At 38.1% G+C, this 26,716-nt stretch overlaps 1 protein-coding gene across 1 annotated transcript in view; it reads right to left on the reverse strand.

Moving 5' to 3' along the window:
• Window positions 1-26,716, reverse strand: part of LOC120778944 (homeobox protein araucan-like) — a 133,440-nt gene that overhangs the window by 49,937 nt on the left and 56,787 nt on the right. The window contains exon 3 of the mRNA XM_040111005.1: window positions 15,223-15,344. Coding sequence (XP_039966939.1) covers window positions 15,223-15,344 — 122 coding nt within the window. The remainder of the gene's footprint in view (window positions 1-15,222; window positions 15,345-26,716) is intronic.

The following is a 26,716-nucleotide window of genomic DNA, read 5'->3' on the forward strand; positions in this document are numbered from 1 at the left end:
AGGGAATCACATACTCCCGGCGCCAGCGGAACTTATAACATGTATACCGATGGACCAAAAATTAAGAGAATTATCTCTAGATGTATTGGCTGCATATAGTTATATTTATTAGATCACAGGCCACAAAGGAATTCCGAGAAACGAAAGAGCTGATGAGATTGCCAAAGTGCCGTCTGTCTAACTACCGAACCAGTAAGCGAAATACGGAAGTCACCAAAAACAATATGCAATGAAACTTCCGAAAAGGTTGACAGAGGGAAAAGAGCGAGATGGAATTCTTTAAGGTCATACAAATTCCCCAAGATCATATGCAAAAGCTCCGAAAGAAAACATATATACTTTCTAATCACACAGTCTAGAAAGTACTCCTGTCCGGTTGATAAACTAGTGAAAGGCAACAAACTACTGGCATCATCGGTGAGCCGGATAGGTATAAATAACTACGATGCATAGAGAAAGGGAAGCGAAGTAGGCATGAGAGAGACGCTGGAACACCTCCTACGCCTTTGTTTAACCTTATACTATTGATCTCGCCTAATGACAAATACTTCAACTCAAATTAAACTAAGACCCCAACTGGAATAACTAAGAACCAGTAGCTCAATGTACGATGTGACAACCGGTCAGTATAGCCTAACATAACCTAGTTCAGTTTAGGATTTTCAAAAAATACAGATTATTATTTTTTGGCTAAAATTATTATTCTAAAATTTTATATATTTGTGTATGCATAAATACATACATGGTAAAAAAAAGAAAAACTTGAAAGAGAGAAATTCAATTCTTTTTTAAACCTTTTTTTTAAAGGTTTATTACTTTTTTTAGACTACCGCAACAGTAATAAGAACGCAGAGATATGACAAATCATAGATGACTTTTACAAAAGTTGGTATCGGCGATTGAAAAATACAGGTGTTAATTTATTTATTTCATAAACAAAACCAAGACTTACCGATTCTGCCAAAAATTGATCTACATTCTAAAAAAAATTCTTAAAAAAAAAATACTTTATATATGCCTTGTGATCAGCTGTGACTTACGATGGTTTCCACTAAGTACATATGGATATGTATTTGTGTGCATTTATCCTTTGCTGCCAACACACTAAGCTATATACCAACAAAGTAAACCATAAATATTTACATTCGCAGCAATCTTATGTACGAATACACTGGTAACCACTTCTGTAAGTAACATTCAGATTATGAGCATAACACTTATCGTCTTATAGCAGCAGGACAAAAAGGGTCTGCAAAGTAGAATGTGCGACACAAGCGTTGATATAAACAGTTAAAAGTGGCTATAAACAAACAGGGCTAACAGAGTAAAAGGAAACAAGTAAGGAAGCGCTAATTACGGGTGTAACCGAGCATTTTTTATTCTTGCAGTTTGCGGAAATCAAAGCCCGTAAAATTCCTTCTGATGGTGGCAAAATTTTGTATAAATAAAACATATTTATTTTAAAAATCTACTATTCGACGAAATCGTGAATAAATTACAATAAAATTGGCGATCTTCTTGACTTACATTGTAGGCCATAAACCTTGACTATAGTTCTATTGACATTTTTAGTTCGTGTCAACTAAAATTATATTAAAAACATAATCCAATGAGGTTCATGTATGCGAGATAAACTCAACCGAAATGGCTAAATTTAATAAACCTTAAGTTAATGTTGAAAACATCAACCAGTGGATCGAAATTCATTACATTAGCGGTATGAGGTTTAGACTAATTCTGTTCTAATTCAGCTCTAAACCACGCAATTTTTAAGAAAGCTTGAAAATGGAAAAGTTTTATTAAAATACACAGTGTTCCAAAATCCTGATATGTCAAGTCTTCGCTCAATTTTATCCATTTTAAGCACAAAGATGCACTTTTATGATTAAATAATCTCTCTCAATTGGGCTAAGATAACTAACATATTGGCTGATATATGCGATATAAAGTCACCCGAAAATTCGAAAATATGTATTTATAATATTTCGACACACAGATATAATATTAAGAGGAAGATTTTTTTTTTTTTGAATTTCTATTATACATCTCTAAACCGATATTTTCTGCCAGAAGTACCAAGGGGTTTAAACAGTTTTGAGTCTATTTGGACTATTTGTAGTCGTAAGGTGTCTTACTTCAAAATCTCTATTCGTGCAAAGTTTCATCGTGTCATATAAATTTCTTTCTGATTAGTACCATACACAAGGATATGAAATAATCAAAAATAATTTAAAATTATATTACATGAGAAGTAGGCGCGGTTGTAGTCCGATTTCAACCATTCTCACATCGTGACATGGGAACATTAAAATAATGTCATGCGCTGAATTTGGTTGATATCGGTCTGGTAGGTCCTGAGGTATGTGTTTTGACGTGAAAGAGAGCGCTGCCAAGCCCATGGCCTAAGTTTGACCACGACTCTTTTAAAGCTGTATTAATCGGTGGTATAATTTTATATCTCTTAAGTTTTTAGTTATTGAACTATAGCGATTTTGCTAGTTTGTAACAGTACCGTTATATGGAGAGTAAGCGGGCTTATGAACCCATTTCGTTCATTTTTACGCTGTCGCTAGGGGTTTTCATAGGATTTATAATGGACTAATTTGGTTATTTTGGCTTGAACGTTTTGAGAGATATGTACATTAAGCCAATTAGAAGGCGGGTCTACGCCCACTTCTTCAAAATTTTGATTGTTAAGTAAATAATTACAATGTCCAGATGCTTTTTAATCACAATTTAGTGTAGACATTTTAAATTGATACCATAATCTGTTGTCCAATTAAGAATCAAATGGAAACTAAGCGAACTCTTCTTATAAATTTTTAGAAGAGAAAAGAATTCGGCATTTCTTATACATCCAAGTCAAACCAATCTTCTCAGTATGAATATTTAATTCACTGAAATTCATTTCTAAGACCTTTTTATTTCTATAATGACTGATATAAAAATGTAATTTAGAATCTAACAATATTTGAGCTTGCACAATTAAGTAGCCTAAAAAGTTTTCGAAATGAATAAAAGAAATACGAATCGACCTGTTTTCAAGGTGATAAAAAAATATCATACATAGTGGAAAGTATATCTAAAAAATTTTTCGTTAGATGACCCTGATTGCCATGTGCCAGAAAAAATCATGTGTACACGTATGAACCAATCTGCTCCAATATACTTGAACTTTGGTTGAGACTATTCTCCAAAAGAATTTCTAAATATCTTCGGATTACCGTTACTCGAAGCCTTTCTATTTGCTGTCGTTGTTGTAGCGCTTTCAAGTGGAAGCAAATTATGTTTTTTCATGAAAATTATCTAAAAGACAACCTGGGCAAGAGGCAGCTGCGACGGGGTCAGACTTTAGAGATATAAATGTTGTCTGAAAAGTAGCGATTAGTGTCACGCGAGGACACCGGACATAAGTTCTACAAACTTCTACAGAATCTGAGTCGAGCAAGTAGCTGCTTAGTCCAACCTAGTATCCAGAAAAATATTAAAAATTTCGAAGGCTTGGAAAAAATTGTTCATAAATAAAATAGTTTATAGAGTATCGACATCAGCTCATATATTTTTGAAGTAACAACAATCGTCATATGTATATTCCTTTGTTGTTTTGTTGTTACTATTGTAGCTGAACACTTTGGTGGCACTGGCTCAGTAGGTACAGTCTAACCAAAGATTGATGTTGTATTTGAGAATGTTGAGTAGCATAGCTATACTGGTGTCGTCGACGGCTTTTGTACCAAAACCACAACAACAACGACGCAGCAATAGCAATACTATGCAACAACAACAACATAAAACTACGAATAAAAACACATGCTTAGACGCAAACACAACAATAATAGAAACACACAACAGTTGACCAACGGCAAGAAAATTTAGATGACTACAACAACAACAATAGCAGCAATAACAACTACTTTGTATGGATATGTGAGCAACATTTACCACATGTAGTTACATCACATATCACGTATCTCCAACATCAAATTTAAAACAAAGCCGACAGGCGCTACCAACACCAACAACAAGGACAACCAACAAGGATTACGACACCGGCAGGCAAGAATTGTGCAAGCAATGTGAGCAACTCGCCGCCATCGTTGTTGCATGCACATTATGTATCGCCTTATGTTGTTAGACCGCCACGGACTGGCATTGGCGCACTCACACACATATACCCTTCATAATCCCCAAATTCAATTTGCATATATGTAGGTGTGTTACATCCTTTTATTCCTGGAATCGCTTGCAGTATGCCAGAGTGTCCTTCCTATATGCGCTGCATTTATTATGTTGGTAAGTAATTTTCGTATATACAAGCCCATACAAAAGACTGTCACAAGCGCGTGAGCTTTGTCTGGGTGTTGATGGTGTGCGGTGCACGTTGGCAGATTTCGTTCTCAGCACAGCTTCTGTGAACAAATCCACAATCATCGCAACGTTGCAACACACATCAGCTCGTCTTGACAGCCGGGACAAGCCGCCACGACAAACCGCCGGCACATTGTGGTGCCGAGGCTCCAGTACACTCTTCACTCAACTCCACTCAGCTCGGCTGAAATCCGGCTGCCACTAGCTGCATGTACGCAGGCAGGCATAGCAGACGGTAAAACAGACAACGGGATGAGCCGTTGAGTAGATCAACAATGCATAGACAGTTGCCACAATTTGCACTGAGTATGGAGGAGGCATGAGGCTCAACGTGAAGTTTGTTACAGGCTGTTTGCCGTGGAAAGTTTACACATGTAAATAATTATACACATATGTACACAGCTGTTTACATACTATATTCCATAGTAAAATGACGCTAACTACGGTTTACAAAAGAATCGGAAGCAATATGAGAGGATACCCGTTTCGTATTAGAAGGTTGGTATTTTTTAGTAAAAGACAAAAAATCGATTATTTTCACATTTCACAACGTTATACCTTTACAACGACCTAGCACTTTTTTGATCCAAAAATGGTTGATTTTTCAAGCCAAAAAACAGTGAACATTTACTTGTCTTACATCATCAACGGACAAGACCTCCTGTATAGGTTTCCATTGCAGCAGTGGCGGATGTTTTTTTAGCGGGATCAGAGATTGCATGTAACTCGAAATATGTTTACGCCTATCGTCAAAAATTTACAGTGTATCCTAAAAACATTGTCCTAAATTTTCAATTTCATCCAAGTAATAGTTTCGAAGATACAGCCTTTAGAACTTGTGCGCTCGAGACTAACTAGGCTAAGTGAGCCGTCTTTAAACGCGTTTTTCACGAAACTGTGTTTCTGAAGACGGTTGGCAAGACTTTTCGAGAACTATTCAACCGATTTTTATGAAATTATACACAGGTATTTCAGATAACATTCTTAAATACTTCGATGAAGGATTACTTTTTGTCGATTAATTAACGATTTAAAAAAAATGTCGCAACATTTTCATTGAAATTTTTATTTTTTTTGTAAACATGTCCGCCAAAAATCCAATTTTTTTTTTGTTTTTTTTTTCCTTCGACCAGAGGTCACCGAAATTGGCGTCGCACTGACCGAGTTTAAAATATTTGCTTTTGAAAATTTCAGAATTTCTTTGTTAATAGTGTATGTTTGTATAATAAAAATTTCCTTTAAAATATTTCATTTTTTATAACAAAAAAAAAATACAAAATAAAATAAAAAATTACTGTGAGCAAAAAATAGTGAGACTTTTCAATTTAAATTTCGCGCGACAACTCATTCGTCGAAATACTTCTCATCTGTCCCAAATGTCACATCAAAATATTCATTAGTGTTTTGTATTCCCTTGTTTTTCTAAACAAGGACGTAGCCAGGATCTGAAATAGGGGGGCCAGCTATTAATTTCAAATTTGTTTTTTGTTTTTATCTTACAAATTTTTATGCAATTTTCTGAAAATTTACTGATGATTTTTTCTTCAATGAGCTGCCCACCCCTGCACCTACCTGGCTACGTCCTTGTTTCTAAAATACCTATTCAAGAAAGAAATTCCATTCAATTTTGTGTACGGAACCGAATTTCTGGTGCCGAAAGGTTCGGAATGTTGGAAAAAGCCTTCAGAGAAAATTTCTTGTAACGAGCATTTTTTTTTTTTTGATTAGTACAAATTATTCAAATACGGTCGAGACCTTGGGAATCTGCGTTTAACAATCAAAGATCTTACTGGCATCATTGGAATATCGGATGGATCAGTGAAAACCATTTTGAAAGATTATTGAGGTTTAACAAAAGGGAAAGCACGATTGGAACCGAAACCTCAATTTTTGCGAAAAACATCGTCACTTTAACATCTATCAAACAATGACAATGCTTTCCGACTACCGGGATGCAATGAAACGTATATTTACTGGCGATGAGTCTTGGACCTGCGGTTACGACCCGGAAACAGACAATGAATCGGCCAAATATTGTGTCAAAGGTGAGCCGGAGTCGAAAGCATTACGTCAATTGCATTAAAAATGATTTTCCCTTGACAAAGGTGAAAACGCTGTACATGGTGTATAAAGAATGTGTGTAAAAATTATATCGAAATTCCAAAAAAAAATGAAAATGCAAACGAATTGAAATTCTATTTTATAATATCAAATGAATTAATCCACGAATTACTGAATTTTAGGATGACAAACTAATGGCTTATTTACCTTATTTTTACTCATTTGTGGTTAGTTGACAAAATTTGAAAATAGTTTAATACGCAAACGACAAATGAAACGAGCAAAATAGTAATTGTATATTGTTATATGTAAAAGTTGACTAATTTCGGTTCACAGTAAAGGTGATTTTGTTTTTGTTATGTCTGTCTACTTAAACGCGGTTGCTATGTTATGGTAAGGAAGTATTACACCAAGTCTCGCATAAAATTATCAAACATGCTCAAAATATTGCTAATTTAACTTGAGCCCTTTTATATGTATGTTTTGTATATAGCGCATATAGCGAGTGTGTTGATCTTCCTCACCATCATATAACTTTAGCACTCAATTTATGCTGCACAAACTGGAACTCAATTACTCACTCGAGATATACTCACCACCGAAGGAAACTGGTTTGATGCACCGAAAACATTTAGACTTAATTTAAGCGTCTAAATTAATACTGTTTTTTGTTTAGTTGATATTTGCTAAATTATATCACGTGCTCCAAATATGTCACACACTGAAAAGCTAAAGTGAACGATTTTACCCAATTGTTCATGTCTGAATGTATGAAATAAATAAAGCGTTTGTGTAGCGCAATGCATTACGGTTCATAAAAGCACTGGCATTGCATTGCGGGCGGCCATTTTGATTTGTACTCATCACACCGACGCATAGACAAACCAACAAAATTTGCCAAACTGCCCCATGGCACACAATGGAACTCTGCATGCAGACATACAAAGGTAACGGCAACAACACCCCACAGCACTACTTCTCCATCTTTGCGTTTGTAACTGTACTTTAACACAAAATGGATTTCACCCGCAGCCGTGTTTGTTGTTGTTGGGATTTGTTAAAGTGTCAGTCTGTCATGCGGCTGGGGCTTTATGGACGCACAGGCGCATGTAAACACTCATTTGTAATTTACATATGTATACACCAAACTGTACACATATAAAACTATATGTAAATATGCGTGTATGTGTGTGCGTAAATAAGTGTGCGGCGCCGTAGTAAAGCGCAGAGGACAAGCGCTTGACAACAGGATACTGTTGATATTGTTGTCGGCTCATTCGGTGTCATCCTGTGTGTTTGTTCTTGCTGTTACTATTGTTGTTGCTCTGCCACACACATACATACTTACACACCGGTTAACTATTATTGTCATTTAAATTGTTTGTTGCAATTGTTATTGCTACCATTGGCGGCTTTACTTAATCGGCTGTCGCGCAGTTTTTTTCTGAAATACTTTTGCATTCGGCTTTTTTGCGTTTGCACGAGCGCTCCCGTTACGTCTTGCACGAAGCCTTTATTCAGCCCACTCCAACGTCGTTCGCCGACATCAGTTGCATCACATTACAATTTGTTGCTATTGTTGTTGTTGTAAGTAGTGCAGTTGGTTTTTATTTAAATGTTAACAACAATGCCTGCCCGCATTTGCATATATCGATTTTTGTAATTTTTTTCACCTCACCATTCACCATTTAATCCGTTGCGTTAATATAGTGCTCCGCTGTTGTCTGTCTGTCATTTCATCTACTTTTTTATGCACTGCAATTCTTTAATTGTGAAAAAGTGTTTCAATTAAACTGTACGCTATTCATAGTCGCCGCTTAAGCGCATGTACATATGTATGTATGTGTGTATGCTATTTTCTGTTTTAAATTCACGCATTTCTTTCACCACGCATCGCTCTAAGTTAAATCCGTTTATGTGCTTTGATGTCGAATTTAATGCGTTCGGTTTGCATATTGGCTAGTAATGCGTAGCCTTTACAGGCTTAAATGCAATTCAATAGCCTTAAGTAAAACTATATTCGAACTGCACAAAATACTTGTTTGTTTTTCAGAACTTTTCTTTTGATTCAAATATTTTGCATATTTATTTATTTTGTTCCTTTAGTTCGGTACCGAGCAGTTATAAACGATTTTGGACAAATATCTGATATTCCAGTAAATAATATCAAAAGGCAAATTCATGGTTTATAGTTGCTTTTAATAAATATTTATATACACTTTTAATATAATTCCAAAAATTTAATGTAAGTGCTCATAGAATATGATTTTTTCAAAAGCTTTCGTGGAAGAAGTAGAAAGAACTGATCTCAAGAGATACTCGTATCGGATAAGAAGTCGTTTAGGTTATATAAATTGCTTAAAAACGTAAAAAATACTCGAAATAAGAAAACTAATAGTATAAAATCAATTTATGCAATAAATTCTGGCAAAAATGCAGCCGGAAATTGTAGTTTTAATTCCCAGCTAAATGATTTTTCAAAAAAATGTATTTTGCGAAGTTGTTAAGACTCTTCTAATTACTATGCCAAATATGAGCGCGATCTGTCAACCAGTTTGTTTGCAGCAGCTGCTTAAGTCTGTACACCTCGATAGTGGAAAATGCTTACGGTTATTCATTTTTATCAAAAATAGAATTGTACGAGTGGTACAAAGTCTTTAAAGACGATTGAGAGACCGCTGAAGTCATGCCTTGTTATGGACGACCTTCGACCTCTTCATCCGATGAAAATATTAAAAATGTGCAAGAGTTGGTGCTTAAATCGTCAGGCAAGTGCTAGAGAAATGGCATGAGAGCCCGACATCTCTCGTGAGACCGGTATGAAACGCGTTCTTGCTCGACTCGTCACGATAAGGCTGATGATATGACCGTAAGCAGGTCTCTTTAAACATGGAGAGTATTTAACTGTCAATAAGACTTTTGTTTATGAGTTTTACATGCAAAGAAGTCAACAATCATCGGAATAAAGGAAAAAAAGGGTCGAAACCAAAAAACCACGTCAAAGCCACTCAGAAATTAAGGCGCTGCTCATTGTTTTTTCAATAATCGTGGTTTGGTGTATCATGAATTCGTTCTAGAGGGACTGTGGTCGAAAAGGAGTACTTATTGGCCATATTGAGGCGTTTGCGTGAGAGGGGTTTATGTAAAAACTTCCGTCGTAAACGGCCGGAATTGTGGAGGAACAATTCATGGAGCCACAATTGTGACCGAATTTAAAGCCAAAACCCAATGAATATCTTCGATCAACCATATTATTCACCAGATTTGGCTCCGTGTGATTTTTTCTTGTTGCCCAAACTGAAATTGCTGCTCTGTGGAACCTGTTTTCAGTCAATCGAAGATATAAAACAAAATTCGCTAAAGAAGGAGAAGGCCATTCCAAAAAGTGCTTATGGAAAGTGTTTCGAGGACTGGAAAAATCGTTGGCGTTAGTGTATTACATCTAGTGGGGATTACTTCGAAGGCGACAAAATAAATATTGATGATTAATTTAATATTTTGCGTTTTCTTTACAATTTCCGGGTACTTGTTTGTCACTTTGTATATGCCAATCAAACTGGGACAGAAGCATCAGCCATTGAAAATTGTTACCAAACATAAAAAGAGCTCCTAGAATCTTTGGGAGCCACTCGGGCAAACCTTTTTAAGTTGCCGGATGCAGCCAAGGGAATTGGGTGGCATATGAACTGAAGTCAAGAGATGTTGAAGCATGATTTTGCACGAAACTGGATACATTACGAAAATCTTAAAACCCAAAACTTATATGTGAATATGCATGGCATTAAGGGAATGCTCTGTATTTGGTGGGATTAGAAGGATATGCTGTATTATGAGCTTATAAAGGCTAAAAAATCTATTAATAGAAAACGCTACCGGCAACAATTCAACAAATTGAAGCAAGGAATTACCGAAAAATATCCGGAATACGCTATTAAACTCCAGATAAAAATTGCCTATCATGACAACTCTATGCCTCATGTTATAAGAAGAAAATAGCGGCTGGAAAGTTTTCACTTAAAAGCGATATTGTACAGATTTTGACCCTTCTGACTACTATTTCTTTCGGTCAATGTATAACTTTATCACTGGAATATGGTTCACATTAGAACAGTTTAAATTTTGAAGAAAGAAACTCATGTACATACGTATATACGTATATAGTTTAGATCCAATACTAAAATGCAACAAACTCAACATATACCTTTATAAATACTATCTTAATTTCTCATGGATGATTTTTTCTTATTCTTTGTTTATGTAACTATTGCGTATAATTTTAATATTAACAAACTAATAAAAATTCACTAAATGTACATATATTAGGCATGTCCCTTCGTTTGAAAAATTTCGATAAATAACATTGATTTTGTAATTCTAAACATACTACCCGGTAATTTAAATAGAAATGTTTTGTGAAGGTTGTCCAAATTTTCTAAGTAACCATAAGCCCGAAAACTACATTTACTAGACACCCTCTGGATTTCTTTCCGGCAAATTTGAGTGACGAACAAGGCGATAGGTTCCATTGAACATTTCCTTAATGGAGTAGCGCTACAAAGGGAAATGGAGGGCCAGATGATTAATGAAGACTTAAGAAGACGGAGTCCTTTCCAGCCATGTGTAGAACTTCACGCAAGTGAGAAAAGTTATACCAAGCAACATGTGGGTATCAAAAAACTTCCGTTTGAAGGCGAGCTAAAGTGAGAACGCAAAACATCCCTCCCCTGGGTTTGGAACCGGCCACTTAAAAAACGCTCCCAATTAAAGGATGAAATGATGCTTCGGATGAGAGACCTCCCTTTTGATGACCATCACCGCAAACGCATTAAGGATTACTTTTTGAAGAGAATGTCCTATTCCTTAATTGGGAAGGTGCTGCTGTCCAGCTGGTAAAAATCAGGTGGAGAAGGAGCAGCTATACTTGAACTCTGCAATTGGTGACAAACAGCGAAAAGGAAGAACGACTGGCGCACTGTTGGAAATTCGGCTGTAATCGCATAGTGTCTACGCCAATACAGAAGAAAAAAGACCTCCCTGAAGCCAAATATAAAGGAAAAATAATTTAATTAATTTAATTTATCTAGAAGGATGTTCGTACTTTTCAAGAAAATATGTGGTTTGTTGTCACCAGAAAAAGTGACGTGATAGGACAAATCCCAAAATAAAAATATTTCTAAACTTCACTTTGAAGAAAATTATATTTTAAAATAGTCAGAAAACTAATCGTCTAGAAATTATGATTTAACATAAAGAAGGTTCACATAACTTTAAAATATGTTAGGTATAAAGATTTCGTCACTTGGCCTAAACACTTTTCCTATAGCAGCTCTTCAACTAACTATAAATAGCTTTTTCTGAGGATGTGAAATTCTGTGAAGTACTTAATTAATTTTAGTTTCTCAAATCCTGTATTATAAAATGTCTCTTATTTGAAAAGCAATAACTTTAAAATATAATTTACAAACTGAATTTAAAACAAAAGTCACAATTTTCACAACTAACTTCTAAAATAAGCTTTTTAGTACAATCTAAAACGAATTTAACGAAATAAAAAATGGCAATTTAAGGCACAATACCCTCCGGCGACGGAGCGAAAAAAACTTTAAACTTTTCAGTTCAACCGGCTGTGCGTGCGCTCACCACTCATACATTTCATTGTCTCAGGGCAGCACACAATGGGCCGCGCCACTTGTGACTCGCATACTGACTTTGCAAAGCCAAACGCGTTTTCGTGTCTGCTGTCGTTGCTCGGCAAACTTCGCAAGCTGGCCACTTTTGCTTTCTTGGCTTTTGTTGGCTGCCAATCGCTCGCTCGCCGGCTGCGTCTGGCAAAGTTTCAATTGCTTCGCTTTAGACGCCGCATGTGTGCTGACTTTTCGGTCTAAAGCATCGAAGGGCAGCGCGGCGTAAGAGGCAGCCAGTTGCCGCACGCATTTTTAAGTGCGCCCGCCTGCCAAAATTACAACGCAACAAATAAACAACAAAACCCGAAAGTCATGCAAGCAGCCAACCAAGGCAGGCGAGTGGGTGTGTGTGTGCCACTATAAGTTCATCATACGCCACGACGCTCGGCTCATCGTGTGGGGAAACTATTCAGCTTGCAGCTGCCGCAGCGCATAGCATAGCGCATCACAGCAGGCGTTTTTAAAGTAACCGGAAGCGGTGTGGCACGGCTGCTGGAAACTTGGCAGCTTTTATGCGCTGTGGGATGAGTTGGCGCGCTTGGCCCAGATGGAATTATCTCACGTCTCGATTTTCGCTTTTTATTGCGGCGAGTTCACAAGTTCGGAATTTTGCCAGCAATTTAAGAACTTTCTCTGCGCACACACCATACACACTCACACACACCCATAGCGAATAAAATGTATGTATTATGTATTGATGTGTAGACAAGCAAGCTGTAAAAAACATTACAATGCTTGTACTTGTTGGCTTTTATGAGCGACGGACTTGTATCGTCTGCTGGTAGTGTGGGGGTTTGCATAGGTATGCGCGTTTGTGCGCGGTTCAAAGTTCGATTCACACTATATATTGTGGAGATTAGAAATTAATTTAACATTCTGTTCTTCGCTCATGATGAACGAAAGGGAAGAAGTACGAGAAGTACGCATGCTTCGCAAAAACTTCGTCAAGATTGTTGTGAAGATTTTTACTTCAATTCTATTTAGATAGATATCAAATAAGGGCTTAACGCAGATTTCAGGTAGTCACGGTTATTTGTGGAATTTGTCGAAGATTTATTTGCTGTTAATTTACACTGAATTTGCTTTGAAGGAGCGCGAAGGTAAAAAATAAGTTGAACTTTAATTCAGCCAGTGGAGAGGAAATCTCAGGTCTCACTCTAGGCAAATAGTGAAATTGTATGCATGCAATTGCTACCAAAGGTTTAGTTATGGTACTACAACAGCATAGACCCAAGATCAAATATGATGCGAACTGGTTCTCCATACGCAAATCGAATCGAATCTGTAAAAATGCCTAGATTAGTACTTATACCATCATTGGTATGTCCGTTCGTGATAGTTCGAGTCAAATTTGATCGTAAGTATGTATATCGCTTAAGATCTACTAAATTTCTTTATACAATAAACGCAGTATAGAGCCAGTGTAGCATGTACGGCTGTTATGAAGATTTTTCTAAAAGTGCGGTTAGCCTCTCCTTCTCTGGTTATAGTCAGAGGACTGCAAAGATTGGTTCGTCTCCGCATGCTGCAGCCTGAGTAATGCTAAATGACTTGCAGCCACGATGGCCTTGAAGGATTCCTACGAGCCATGGATCCCCTCACTAACACAGATCGCGCTTAGGATGTCTTATTTGGATTTGCTTGAAAGCTGGGCTGGTGTTTGAGTTATTCTGATATCTCAGTATTTGGGGATGACACTCTACAGAAATTGTTAAAAGGCTGTCTCCGCCCTAAAATCTTGGCAGGCCACAGAAAATGTTCCCCTCTCTTCAGCACTTATTTAATGTGTTAGTTCAAAGTTGAGGTGACTCCCTCTTCACGACTGTCTACACTGAAGGCACTGCCTCATAAGGGCTTGCATCAATTCTTTACTAGGTCTCGTTATTAAGACAACATTGCGACCATGAAAGGAGACTACTTTTCTGTACGGTGGACAAAGGCTTTTGGTGGGGACCCAACAAATATGGAAAACGAACTAGATAACGCACAAAGTAGGTGCGAGAAAGTAGGTTGGACCTTCTCCTAATGATGGGGAATGACTTGGGCGGGCTTATCTAGAAAGACGGAAGCATCTTCCGAAAACCATAATGTAAGCCCTCTAGGGAATCCATTTTCCACTGCTCTGAAATTGACGAAATTGGCACACAACCACGCCCAGTTCAAATAGAATACCAACATTATCGGCCATCTGGAGACTCAGCATTCATTATTGGATAATATTCGATCGAATAGACCACCTTCAGCACGCCGTAAAGAAAATATAGCAGCCGTAGTTGAGAGTGTACACGAAGACCGCGTAGAGCCAAATCGGCGCCGTTCGCAGCAACTCGGACTGACGTATGGAACGACATAGACTTTGACTTTTACGTCGAGATCTTAAATGAAAAGCATATTAAAGCAGTTTAAGCAAGAACTGAAACCACTCGACCAAGCGACATCACTTCGCTCTATGTGCTTCCAAGAAGATCCGGTGCAGGAGGAATTAGCGATCCATATTTCTTCAAAAATGTTGCCGGTGAGCTTGATAACTGAAATTGAAGCTCACGATCTTTGGTTTCAACAAGATGGCGCCACTTCGCACACATCGCATCAATCAATGGATTTATTGAGAGAACACTTCGGTGAGAAGATAATTTCAACTTTGCGCCGGTCGATTGGCCATCAAGATCGTGTAATATCGCACCATTAGACTTTTTCCTAAAGGGATACGTAAAATCTGAAATTTATGCGGACCATCTCCCTTCGATTCAGGCCTTGAAGCCAGCCATCATGGGTGTCATTCGCCATTTACCAGTCAAAATGAACTCAACAGATGGACCATCTGAAACGTAGCCGCGGCCATAATTGAAAAAGAGATAGTCCTAAAAAATGAATGCCAAAGAATGATCATTCGAATGGTAATAAACATTCCCCATTAAATTTGAAGTCTCCGTGGTCTTATATTATTATTTTCTCTCCTTTATTATTAATTTGAACAGAAGTTACGGGAAACATACTATGCCTTATATCACCTCATCTCGAGAAACCGAACTTAACTGGTTCCACTCAAATTTAGTTATTTTGTCTGTTTTATTATTATTTACAGTTTACTGTTATCTCTTGCACTTACCCATACGCACCGAATGTTGGATCGTACGTATAGTAACCGGTTGAAGGTGGCAACCCCGTCGAAGTCCAAGTTGTCACCTCACTACCGTTACAACTGCCATCCTTCAAAGTGTAAGGCGTACTCTGAAACAAAAACCAAAAAAAATTAGAATCCACAAAAATAATTCAATTTCACAAACATCAATCGTTTATTTGCTTTATTAAATGTGAATAAACTTAATGAATTGAAGATCTACAACTTAGTAAATAAATACATGCGCTTGTACATACATACATTTATGTATCTATCAGAATATAGAAATGGGTTAGCTTTCAGTTGGCAAACAGCAGGCGAAGTGAATAATTTTGCATTTAATTGCTGCAGAATTTTGTCAACCAAACTGCCGACGCTGAGGCAGCCGGAGCCGAACTGAGCTGTGCTGTGAACTCAAGTTCATTTCAACATTTCAAGCAGCAAGGCCTGTAGGCAATCGACTGAAATTCAAGCCCGAAGAGAAAAAGAGTTGAATAAGACTATAATTGTCTATGTCGGCATCTATGTATGTGCAGCAGGCAGGCATTCGTTGTAGTTGCATATTTGAAGAAATTTACTTTTAAGAAAATTTGCATAACAACATTTGTACAACAGCTTGCGTTTCATTAGGCAGTGAAGTTGTTGAAATATTTAAATGAAATTCCAAATGACAAGCACGAAAAACTCTTTAGGAAAAGCATTTAGGGAACAATGGCAAAGATATAACGCTAGATGGAGTAAGAATAATAACAATTAGATAAACAAGTGAGCAATGATGAAGATGAAAGTGTTTTTGCCGGAGCAGTATAAATGGAAGTTAGATAAGTAGGGAACCGATAAAGTATTGGAAAAATTTGAATACTTTTGGGGTAATATGCTGTGTATTGAAATTTGAAACTAAAATTCAAGGTTTTTGTAAACACTGAAATAATATTTCAATTCTCTTTGCATATTATTTGAAAACAAAATTACCAGCTACTTCAGAAAGAAATGAGGAGAGTTCCGGTGCAACTATACATTAAGCATGATCGCAAGTCATAATTAAACTTTTGGGATCTCTCTTTCGATGTATGACAGCTTAAATATAAACAATATTTCAAAATTGAATAAATATGAAAATAGTTTTTTTATAAGCAGTGCATTGTCATCGTGTATAATCCATGAATTGTTCTTCCACAATTCCGGACTTTAACGACGGATGCTCCCACACAAATACCTCATTACGGCCAAATAGAACTTTTTATTGCCCGTCTGTTCCTCCAGAACAAATTCATGATGCACCAAACCATGAACATCGAAAAAGCAATGAGCATCACCTTGATTTTTGAGCGGTTTCGGCGTGGTTTTTTAATTGGTTTTGGCTAGTTTTTTTCCCTTCATTCCGAATATTGTTGACTTGTTTGCTCACCATGAATGTGGGATTGGTATTCGCACGATCAAGCATGTCCAAAGAGACCTATTTACGGTCCGTTTTAAAACCAAAAATCAGCTTTATATGGTTGATTCGAGCAAGAACGCGTTTCATACCCAAAACAGCCACCAAAATCGGACTGCCCAATATCAGAACGAAAGTTTTTTTATCCTTTTACGCTTTAAAAAGTTCAGCTGTAAAGGATTTTATGGATTCTGTTTTTGTACTCTCGCAACAAAGTTGCTAAGGAGAGTATTATAGTTTTGTTCACATAACGGTTGTTTGTAAGTCCTAAAACTAAAAGAGTCAGATATAGGGTTATATATACCGAAGTGATCAGGGTGATGAGTAGAGTTGAAATCCGGATGTCTGTCTGTCTGTCCGTCCGTCCGTCCGTGCAAGCTGTAACTTGAGTAAAAATTGAGATATCATGATGAAACTTGGTACACGTATTTCTTGGCTACATAAGAAGGTTGATTTCGAAGATGGGCAAAATCAGGTAACTGCCACGCCCACAAAATGGCGGAAACCGAAAACCTATAAAGTGTCATAACTAAGCCACAAATAAAGATATTAAAGTGAAATTTGGCACAAGGGATTGCATTAGGGAGGGGCATATTTTGACGTAATTTTTTTGGAAAAGTGGGCGTGGCCCCACCCCTTCTAAGTTTTTTGTACATATCTCGGAAACTACTATAGCTATGTCAACCAAACTCTACAGAGTCGTTTTCTTCAGGCATTTCCATATACAGTTTAAAAATAGAAGAAATCGGATAATAACCACGCCCACCTCCCATACAAAGGTTATGTTGAAAATCACTAAAAGTGCGTTAACCGACTAACAAAAAACGTCAGAAACACTAAATTTTACGGAAGAAATGGCAGAAGGAAGCTGCACCCAGGCTTTTTTCAAACGTTGAAAATGGGCGTGGCGTCGCCCATTTATGGACCAAAAACCATATCTCAGGAACTACTCCACCGATTTCAATGAAATTGGGTGAGTAATATTTTCTTAACACCCTGATGACATGTACGAAATATGGGTGAAATCGGTTCACAACCACGCCTTCTTCCAATATAACGCTATTTTGAATTCCATCTGATGCCTTCTCTGTATAATACTAGTATATAAGTACATTAGGAACCAATGATGATAGATGAATAAAACTTTACACAAATAAGGTATTTGAAAAATATGTAAATGACGGATAATGAAATCTCGATTATCACTTTATCATGCGAGAGTATAAAATGTTCGGCGACACCCGAACTTAGCCCTTCCTTACTTGTTTCAATTTTGGTTTTAAATACTAATTTTTAGGCGTTGTTCAATGTTTCGAAACTTTGCGGATAATCTTTTCTATGACACTTTTCTCACATATTTACAGGCAGAACTAGCTACATTGTGCCTACAGGCAGAATTATCCAAAAAGTTGGATTTCCAGACTATTATTGCCGCATTTGCTGCTGCGAAAGTTAAAAAGGCTCACTTCTGAGTTCCAAATAACTGAAGATGGGAGCATTTTACAAAAAGAATGTGTTTCACTTGCTTCGCTCAACATATGGCCACCATAGTCGGCATTCTGATTGTACTATTCGCAACACCATCACCCATCTTGAAACCCAGTATTCATTACTGGATAATATTCGACCGAATAGACCACGTTCACTGCGCAGTGAAGAAAATTGAGCAGCCGTACCTGAGGGTGCACACGAAGACCGTGGATGGTCGACTCGACGCCGTTCGCAGCAACTCGGACTGATGAATGGAACGACTTCGCGCAATTTATATCGAGATTTTAAATAGAAAAATACAGCTTGTGCAACAACTGAAGTCGCTCGACCTTCCTAAGCGACATGACCTCGCTCTATGGGCTCTTGAAAAGTTCCAAGAAAATTCGACGTTTGCAAGACAAATTTTGTTCAGCGATGAAGCCCATTTCTGGCTAACTGGGTATGTAACCAAGTAAAATTGCCGCATTTGGGGCGAAGAGCAACCTGAAGAGCTTCAAAAGCTGCCATTTGATCTAGAAAAAACAACAATTTGGTTTGATTTGTAAATCGGTGGAACCATCGGTTTATATTTTTTCAAAAATGATGCCGGTGAGAACGTAACCATCAATGGCAATCGTTATCGCACCTTTATAATCGACTACTTATATGATGCCTGAAAATGAAGCTCGTGATCTTGGCGCGATTTGGTTTCAACATGACGACTCACTTCGGTAAGCAGATAGTTTCACGTTTTGGACCGGTCAATTGACCATCAGAATTGTGTGATATAACACCTTTAGACTTTTTCCTGTGGCGATATGTAAAGTCGAAACTATGCGGACAATCCCAAACAAGCAAAACATCAGTTGCAACGAGTCATCAAAAATTTGACAAGACAGATGGAACATCAGAGATGTAGCCGCGGCCAACATTTAAAAGAGATGATCTTCAAAAAATAAATGTCAAACAATGTTCTTTTTAATGATAATAAACATTCCCCATTAAATTTGAAGTTTCGTAGTTTTTTTCTTTTAAAAGTAGGAAACCTTCAAATGAATCACCCTTTATATAGATGCGATGAGAATATAAAACACTACTACGTATTTGATTTATTCATCAAAAACATTGAAGAAGTGTCTGTAAATATGTATATTTAATTAAATTTGCAAAGTATTAGAAACATTCCTTTGGAGAGCGGTCCCACATCTTTTTACCACTGCTTTCGCGCTTTTCTCTCGGCGACCTTGGATGTGGCGAAAAAATTAGAAAGATGTTTGCATGCGAGTTCACTTCTCGTACACAAATATTTCTACAATTAAATTTATTTATTTTCTTATGCCTTGTTAAATTAGGCGTACAAGCGGCAATTAGCGAACGCCAGCCAACAAGCAGTCAATAAAATGTAAAACGCATTGTTGCCGATTTATGTACTACATACAAGCACAACAACTTCATCGTCTTGTTGTTGACGACTGCTCCCATGGCTTTTCCGCCATTAACATGTGTGTACGTACATATGTGGCAACTTGTGTTGCTGCGTTTGTGTGCCACCGGCTGCTAATCGCGCATTTTTACAAGACATTAAATCTGTTGCAAAGTAAATTATATCCGGATCCACGTAAACACTGGCGCACTCGACACGCTTGTGACAACAACATATTTGACGGCAGCCAAGGAGGTTGAGTGCCTACACAAACGCAATTGTATGTATGTATGTGTGTGAATTGGTATGCATGGCAGACCGTTATCAAGAGTCAGCAAAATGAACGCACATTTGAGCGTCCAACGACGCTTTTTGAGTCGATGCGATGACCGGTGAGCGGGGAAGAACGCCGGCAGCAGCTTTAACTGTGCCGCGTAGGCCGCTGGTCGCACGTTTCCTCCTCAATAAATGCATTTCAAACTTTTTACGGCTGCGCGGTAGACAATTTTTTTGACTTTAAACCTTTCTCCGCCATCGAATTGTATTTGCATTTTCGCTTATTCGCATATTTTTTGTTGTTTTTTTTTTGAAATCAGCTTGAAACACGAGTCAACAACTGTAATTATTTTAATGTTTGCGATTTGCATAAAAATGCAATTAACTACTTTTTATGAGCTGCTGCACTTCGGTGTTGCACTAATTGTTGTGCCAACTGCAGCCAAACGGCGATGGACACACAGCCACCACACTACCACTCAGTAACACATCGGAGTTTTGCAAATATGAAAAAAGCTAATTATATATCTGCATACCCAAAGGTACATATGTAAATACATATGTATGGATACCTCAATATTAGGTGGCGTTGGCCAATGTGAAAATTGTGGAAACTGTGGCTCTTTCGGCGGCAGCAACAGCAAAAACAAACATTACAATGACCATATCATAGAGGTATTTATTACGGCTTGGCAAAGCGCATAGCGGTTCCGCTTGCAACTATCTACCGCGTCCGCGAGTATTTTGAGGGGAAGCGCGCGGCGTGTATTTGGTTTGCAAATGTTCCGAACGTTAAGCGATTTCGGACGTTAAACATTTGTATAACTATTTTCTGCACAATTGAATAAATTAAGATTGGCATTCATTATATGCAAAGCGCAATTTAAAATCACGTCCATTAAATTTAATGCTATGAATGCTATGCCTATAAAGCATGAGAGAGAAGCATATCAGACAGTGGGTTAAAAATAACTTTTGTTATTTATCGAAACTTACAATTTTCTTTAATTGTTTAAGGCACGACAAAATAATTCTAAACACAATTGTAAAAGGGCCTATTGACCTTCATAATCATTAGGTTACACTCAACTTTAACATATGCCATAAAAAGCCAACAATCGAAATGAAGTATTTGTATGGATGATTTTTTTCAGCTGCCTAGAAATCGTCAAGAAATTTGATGTGGGTTATTTCTTGAACGATCGGAATCAAGTGCTTGTATGGAAACATTTTTCATTTGAGGAGAGATTTTCACCAAATTTGGCATGGCTTATTTTCTAACGAAGTGGTGCAACCTTCAAAGAAACCGTTCAGATTAAGTCACTATAGAAGTAGAGTACTAAAGCTTCAGTGCAACCGAAGTTAGCTTTTTTTCTTATTAGCCATAAATTAGCTATAATTATTAAAAAACTGTTTTGAATCGACACACACCACCTCTTCGTCGATTTCAAAGCAGCTTTCGACAGCACGAAAAGGAGCTGCCTTTATGCCGCGATGTCTGAATTTGGTATCCCCGCAAAACTAATACGGCTGTGTAAGCTGACGTTGAGCAATACCAAAAGCTCCGTCAGAATCGGGAAGGACCTCTCCGAGCGGTTCGATACCAAACGAGGCGATTCCCTATCGTGCGACTTTTTCAACCTGCTTCTGGAGAGAATAGTTCGAGCCGCAGAACTAAATAGAGAAGGTACCATCTTCTATAAGAGTGTACAGCTGCTGGCGTATGCCGATGATATTGATATCATCGGCCTTAACACCCGCGCCGTTAGTTCTGCTTTCTCCAGACTAGACAAGGAAGCAAAACAAATGGGTCTGGCAGTGAACGAGGGCAAGACGAAATATCTCCTGTCATCAAACAAACAGTCGTCGCACTCGCGACTTGGCTCTCACGTCACTGTTGACAGTCATAACTTTGAAGTTGTTGATAATTTCGTTTATCTTGGAACCAGCGTAAACACCACCAACAATGTCAGCCTAGAAATCCAACGCAGGATTGCTCTTGCCAACAGGTGCTACTTCGGACTGAGTAGGCAATTGAGAAGCAAAGTCCTCTCTCGACAAACAAAAACCAAACTCTATAAGTCACTCATAATTCCCGTCCTGATATATGGTGCAGAGTCTTGGACGATGTCAACAACGGATGAGTCGACGTTGCGAGTTTTCGAGAGAAAAGTTCTGCGTTTTATGGTCCTTTGCGCGTCGGCCACGGCTAATACCGCATTCGATGGAACGATGAGCTGTACGAGATATACGACGACATCGACATAGTTCAGCGATTAAAAGACAGCGGCTACGCTGGCTAGGTCATGTTGTCCGGATGGACGAAAACACTCCATCTCTGAAAGTATTCGACGCAGTACCCGCCGGGGGAAGCAGAGGAAGAGGAAGAGCTCCACTCCGTTGGAAGGACCAAGTGGAGAAGAACCCGGCTTCGCTTGGAATATCCAATTGGCGCCACGTAGTGAAATGAAGAAACGACTGGCGCGCTGTTGTTAACTCGGCTATAATCGCGTAAGCGGTGTCTTCGCCAATTAAGAAGAAGAAGTTTTGGCTTTTTAAATATAGCAAACTCAAACCTAACCTATCTATATGATATAAGATGAGTTTATTGATATTACGAAAAGGAAAACCTTCCAAATTAACTACATACTTTTCTGCTTGTTCAAATTCCTTCCCACTCTTGTATATCGATAAAGAACTAAACTGAAACTTTAATATTTACAAGGTCTACAGTAAATCAGTATGAGATAATCACCATGCACTAAATCTTGGAAAAGGCCTGTGAAAAGAGGATCGACGCACACCACCTATTCGATGATTTCAAATCTCCTCTGTACAGCACGAAAAGGAGCTATCTCTGAATTTGGTATCCCCGCAAAACGAATACGGCTGTGTAAACTGACGTTGATCAATACCAAAAGCTCCGTCAGAATCGGAAATTACCTCTCAGACAAGGCGACTTTCTATCGTGCGACTTAAATATAGAAGTTACAATCTTTTAAAAGAGTGGTCAACTTCAGGGGTACGCCAATGATATTGCCACCATTGGTCTCAACAATCGCGCCGTTAGCCCTGCTTTCTCCAGACTGGATAAGGAAGTTAATCTCCTGTCATTAATTAAACAGTCGTCGCACTGGCGACTAGGTTCGCACGTCACTGCTGCCAGTCATACTTTGAAGTCGTAGATAGTTTCGTCTATCTTGGAACTAGTATTAACAGCAACCACAATGTCACTCTCGAAATCCAACGGAGAATAACTCTTGTCAACAGGCTGCTACTTTCGACTAAGTAGGAATTTGAGAAGTAAAGTCCTCTCTCGACGAACAAAGATCATATTCACTCATCATCCTTGTCATCCTTTATGATGCAGAGGCATGGACGATGACAATATCTGATGAGTCGTCATTTCGAGTTTTCGAGAGAAATTTTCTACGGAAGATTTATGGTCCTTTTCGCATTGGCAAATACAAGTACCGCAGTCGATGGAACCTTAAACTGTACGAGATATACGGTGACATTGAAATAATTCAGCGAACTAAGAGACAGTGGATATGCTGGCTAGGTCATCTCGACGAAGTACCCACCGGAGAAAGCAGAGGAAGACCTCCACTCCATTGGAATCGGCCAATCGGCGCCAAACAGCAAAAAGGAAGAACGACTGGCGCGCTGTTGTGAACTTGGCTATAACCGCGTAAGCGGAATCTACGCAAATAAAGAAGAAGAAGACTGGACCAGCCTTTCGAGTGGCTTAAAAAATGTAACGGAAAAGTATTATTATAGATATAGCCACATCTGATAGAATCAATACTGCCAAATAACCGAGAGGAGTCTTTCTTTCTACTTTCACTTCTTATCTGTGTAGGGAAGGTCTTCGCATGACCACTCAGTATTTACGAAGATAGTTTGCTGGGTGAGCAGATCCTCGTTTCTCAATTAAATTCATCTTTCTTCTACATCATCGATTTTTTCAAAAAACTAATTTATTGTAATTTTAATAATAAATAATATTCTAAATTAAATTGAATATTAAACAAAAACCAAAACAAAAAACAAACAAAAAACAAAAAAAAACATTAACTTCAACTGCACCGAAGATGCAATATTCTTAACGAGTTTGTAGGATAAGAATATGTTTTTTTTGTTATTCACCTATATGTCGAAATGTCAGCTATTTTCTACAGTGGTCTGATATCGAAGGTTCCACCAAATAAGAAACTTATTGTGAAGACAATTTGAACTTAATATTTCAAAAACTCCTAGTCCCTCAAACAGGTCCCCGACGTTTCCTTCTGTGTGAGATGTGCAAATGTTTGTGGAAGATCCGGAATACCGAGAGGCCATTTACGATTAGTGCGTGTGTGAAGGATACCTTCCACGTGACTAGAAAAGTGCTAAGGTCGTTCCCTTCCTGAAATCGTCTGATAAAGTCAGGGGCGATCCTCTTCTGGGGTAGATGTGGCGGCCCGCAGGGCCATCAGCAATCTATATTCTCCTCTCTTAGTTGAAGGTCGCTCATGGTCCGAAACAGAGCGTTCGGGAGGAAGAATTTTAGAAATTGTTCAAAATTTGGATGTAGGTGTTGGGGATGACATATCGTTGGGCAATATGGTAACAATTCTTTTAAAAGGGGACGTTAAGTTTATAGAAGGAGACACCCACTTCAGATTTTGTCTGAGCCTGGGATTCCAACTTACTGAGTATGGGTCTCTGAACGCATTTCAACATCAGAAGCACTTATCTCATAGAACGAGGTGTTTGTGTGGGGCGCAGATCGAGGATTAGGTGCATGTTATTGTAGAATGCCCGATGTAATCGGAATTTAGGGATCTGGATGATATGGGGATTAGCTGGGCTTATGGAAATTTAGATGTTTGCGGTGTGACCTTCACTAGTCGGAATGCCTAACAGGTAGGGTCGTTTGCGAGTGAATTATTTAGACGGCGAAAACAATTAGCTGAAAATCGAGGTAACGTTCTTGAGTGAATGGTCTATGTATTGGATGAGACGTTGGGGCTCAACCTTTGGTAACCAGTCCAGAGCAGAATGGAACCTCAACAGGTAATAGTTTAGGTTACGGACACTTAATTCTGGAACCGCGGGGAGCCGGATCCCTTGGGATTAGCTATAACCTGCTCACGGGACTGACCCTTCGAGGAGTATCGTGGTGATTGTAGTTTAATACCTTTCTAAGGTGGTTGTATCCATTACATACTGCTAACTGGCACTGAAATTCAGCGCATTTTCAGGGTGCTGATCAACGCATTGATTTCATCCACTGTTGACATCGGCTGTTGTGTCCTTCTTTATGTTTCAAACTTAATAAAAAATAAGTTTTCCGAAGACATTAAGACCCACTGTTTAATTTAAAAATCATTAACCTGCCCCCTTTCTAATTCGAGTTACATTCCCTATTCGTGCTGCAGATATTTTACTGAATGTGGACTTAAACTACATCATGTGCAGTTTTTAGTTATTTTAGTGTCAACATATCACGAAATATCAAAGTCATCTTCGCAACAATGTAAAGCATCAGAGATACAAATACTGATATGACACGAAACTTTTCTGCTTCTAAGTACAAACTGATTTGTTTAGAAATTAATAAAACTAAGTCGGCATCGAGTGAAATGTAAATTTCTTGTTGCAACATGCCGACGCTACTTTTGTGCCTAAGTTTTCATGTTGCCCTCCTTACATTGTGGTCAGTAAGTGCTTATTATGTGCTAACGAAGTTTTAAATTTGCGAAACACTTCCACTGCCAAGTTTGCGTTTTCGGTGAGCAACTTCGAACAGATTAATAACAGTTTTCTTCCTTTCATAATTTTAAACTTTTTGCTTTTGTTGTTGTTGTTGTTTTTTTTTTTTTTTTTTTTGAAAAATGCAAATTTTCATTCATCCCTTTACTTTTCGCTAAGCGCGTTGCATTTTGCTTTGACGTTTACTAGACTACGCTTATAATTGGAGCCCACTTTTTGCAAGTACGAGTATTCGAATATCTGCCGACAATTGTTTCCTCGCCTGTATTTTGTTGTTCTACAAAAACGTACAATATAATTGCCTCTCAAAACGGAATTGCACACGATTCGTCAGCAGCGACTGTTCAACCAGACAGTCAAAGCGTTTCAGCCTGCCACTGCTGCCGACATTTGAGTAGTGGTTGCCACTGTTCTGCTGCAGCAATTATAATTTTTTGTTGTCAGTGTTTACTAAGCGATTAAGATGTTCACTCGCTCGCAAGAGAAATTACACACAGGTAGCTCGCTGGCGCATAAGTAGCTGAAGGAAAACAATTGCGAGCAGAATCGTCCACATACAAATGCAAACGAACATGCAAAAATATATGCCTATAAATTATTATTTTTACACACATACATGAGAATGTTTGTGTGCGTTCGTACGCATGTAAACGCGTTCATTAAAAAATACTCGGCGCCAATTATCGCACGAAAATACACAACTCGCCGAGTGTGGAATTTGAATTTCAGACGCAAAACTTTGACTTTTCACCTACTTGCCACATGTATGGATGTGTGTGTGTATGCGCATAACTCCATTTCGTGCTGCTCGGCATTAGCTTAAGGAGTCCAAAGCACAGTAGCTCTGTCACATTCCAGAGTAATTTCTTTATTTTATTTCATTTGTGTGTACTTTGACTGAGTGAATGACCACTGCCACATTGCTTGCCACCGCAGTCGCCTACAATGTGTGAAACAACTTGTTTGAAAATACCCCCTTTTAGATTTAATCCTTTGCAGGGAGTGAGAACAAGAAAAGCGCGCACGGCTAATCGCTAATAATTATGAAAATATGTCAGCTCGTTAATGCAGTTTGCGAAGACAAGAGAGTGAAGAAAATTTTATAAAATTTGTACATAATT

The sequence above is a fragment of the Bactrocera tryoni genome, chromosome 5, assembly GCF_016617805.1.
Source record: "Bactrocera tryoni isolate S06 chromosome 5, CSIRO_BtryS06_freeze2, whole genome shotgun sequence".
In the NCBI taxonomy this organism is placed as follows: domain Eukaryota; kingdom Metazoa; phylum Arthropoda; class Insecta; order Diptera; family Tephritidae; genus Bactrocera; species Bactrocera tryoni.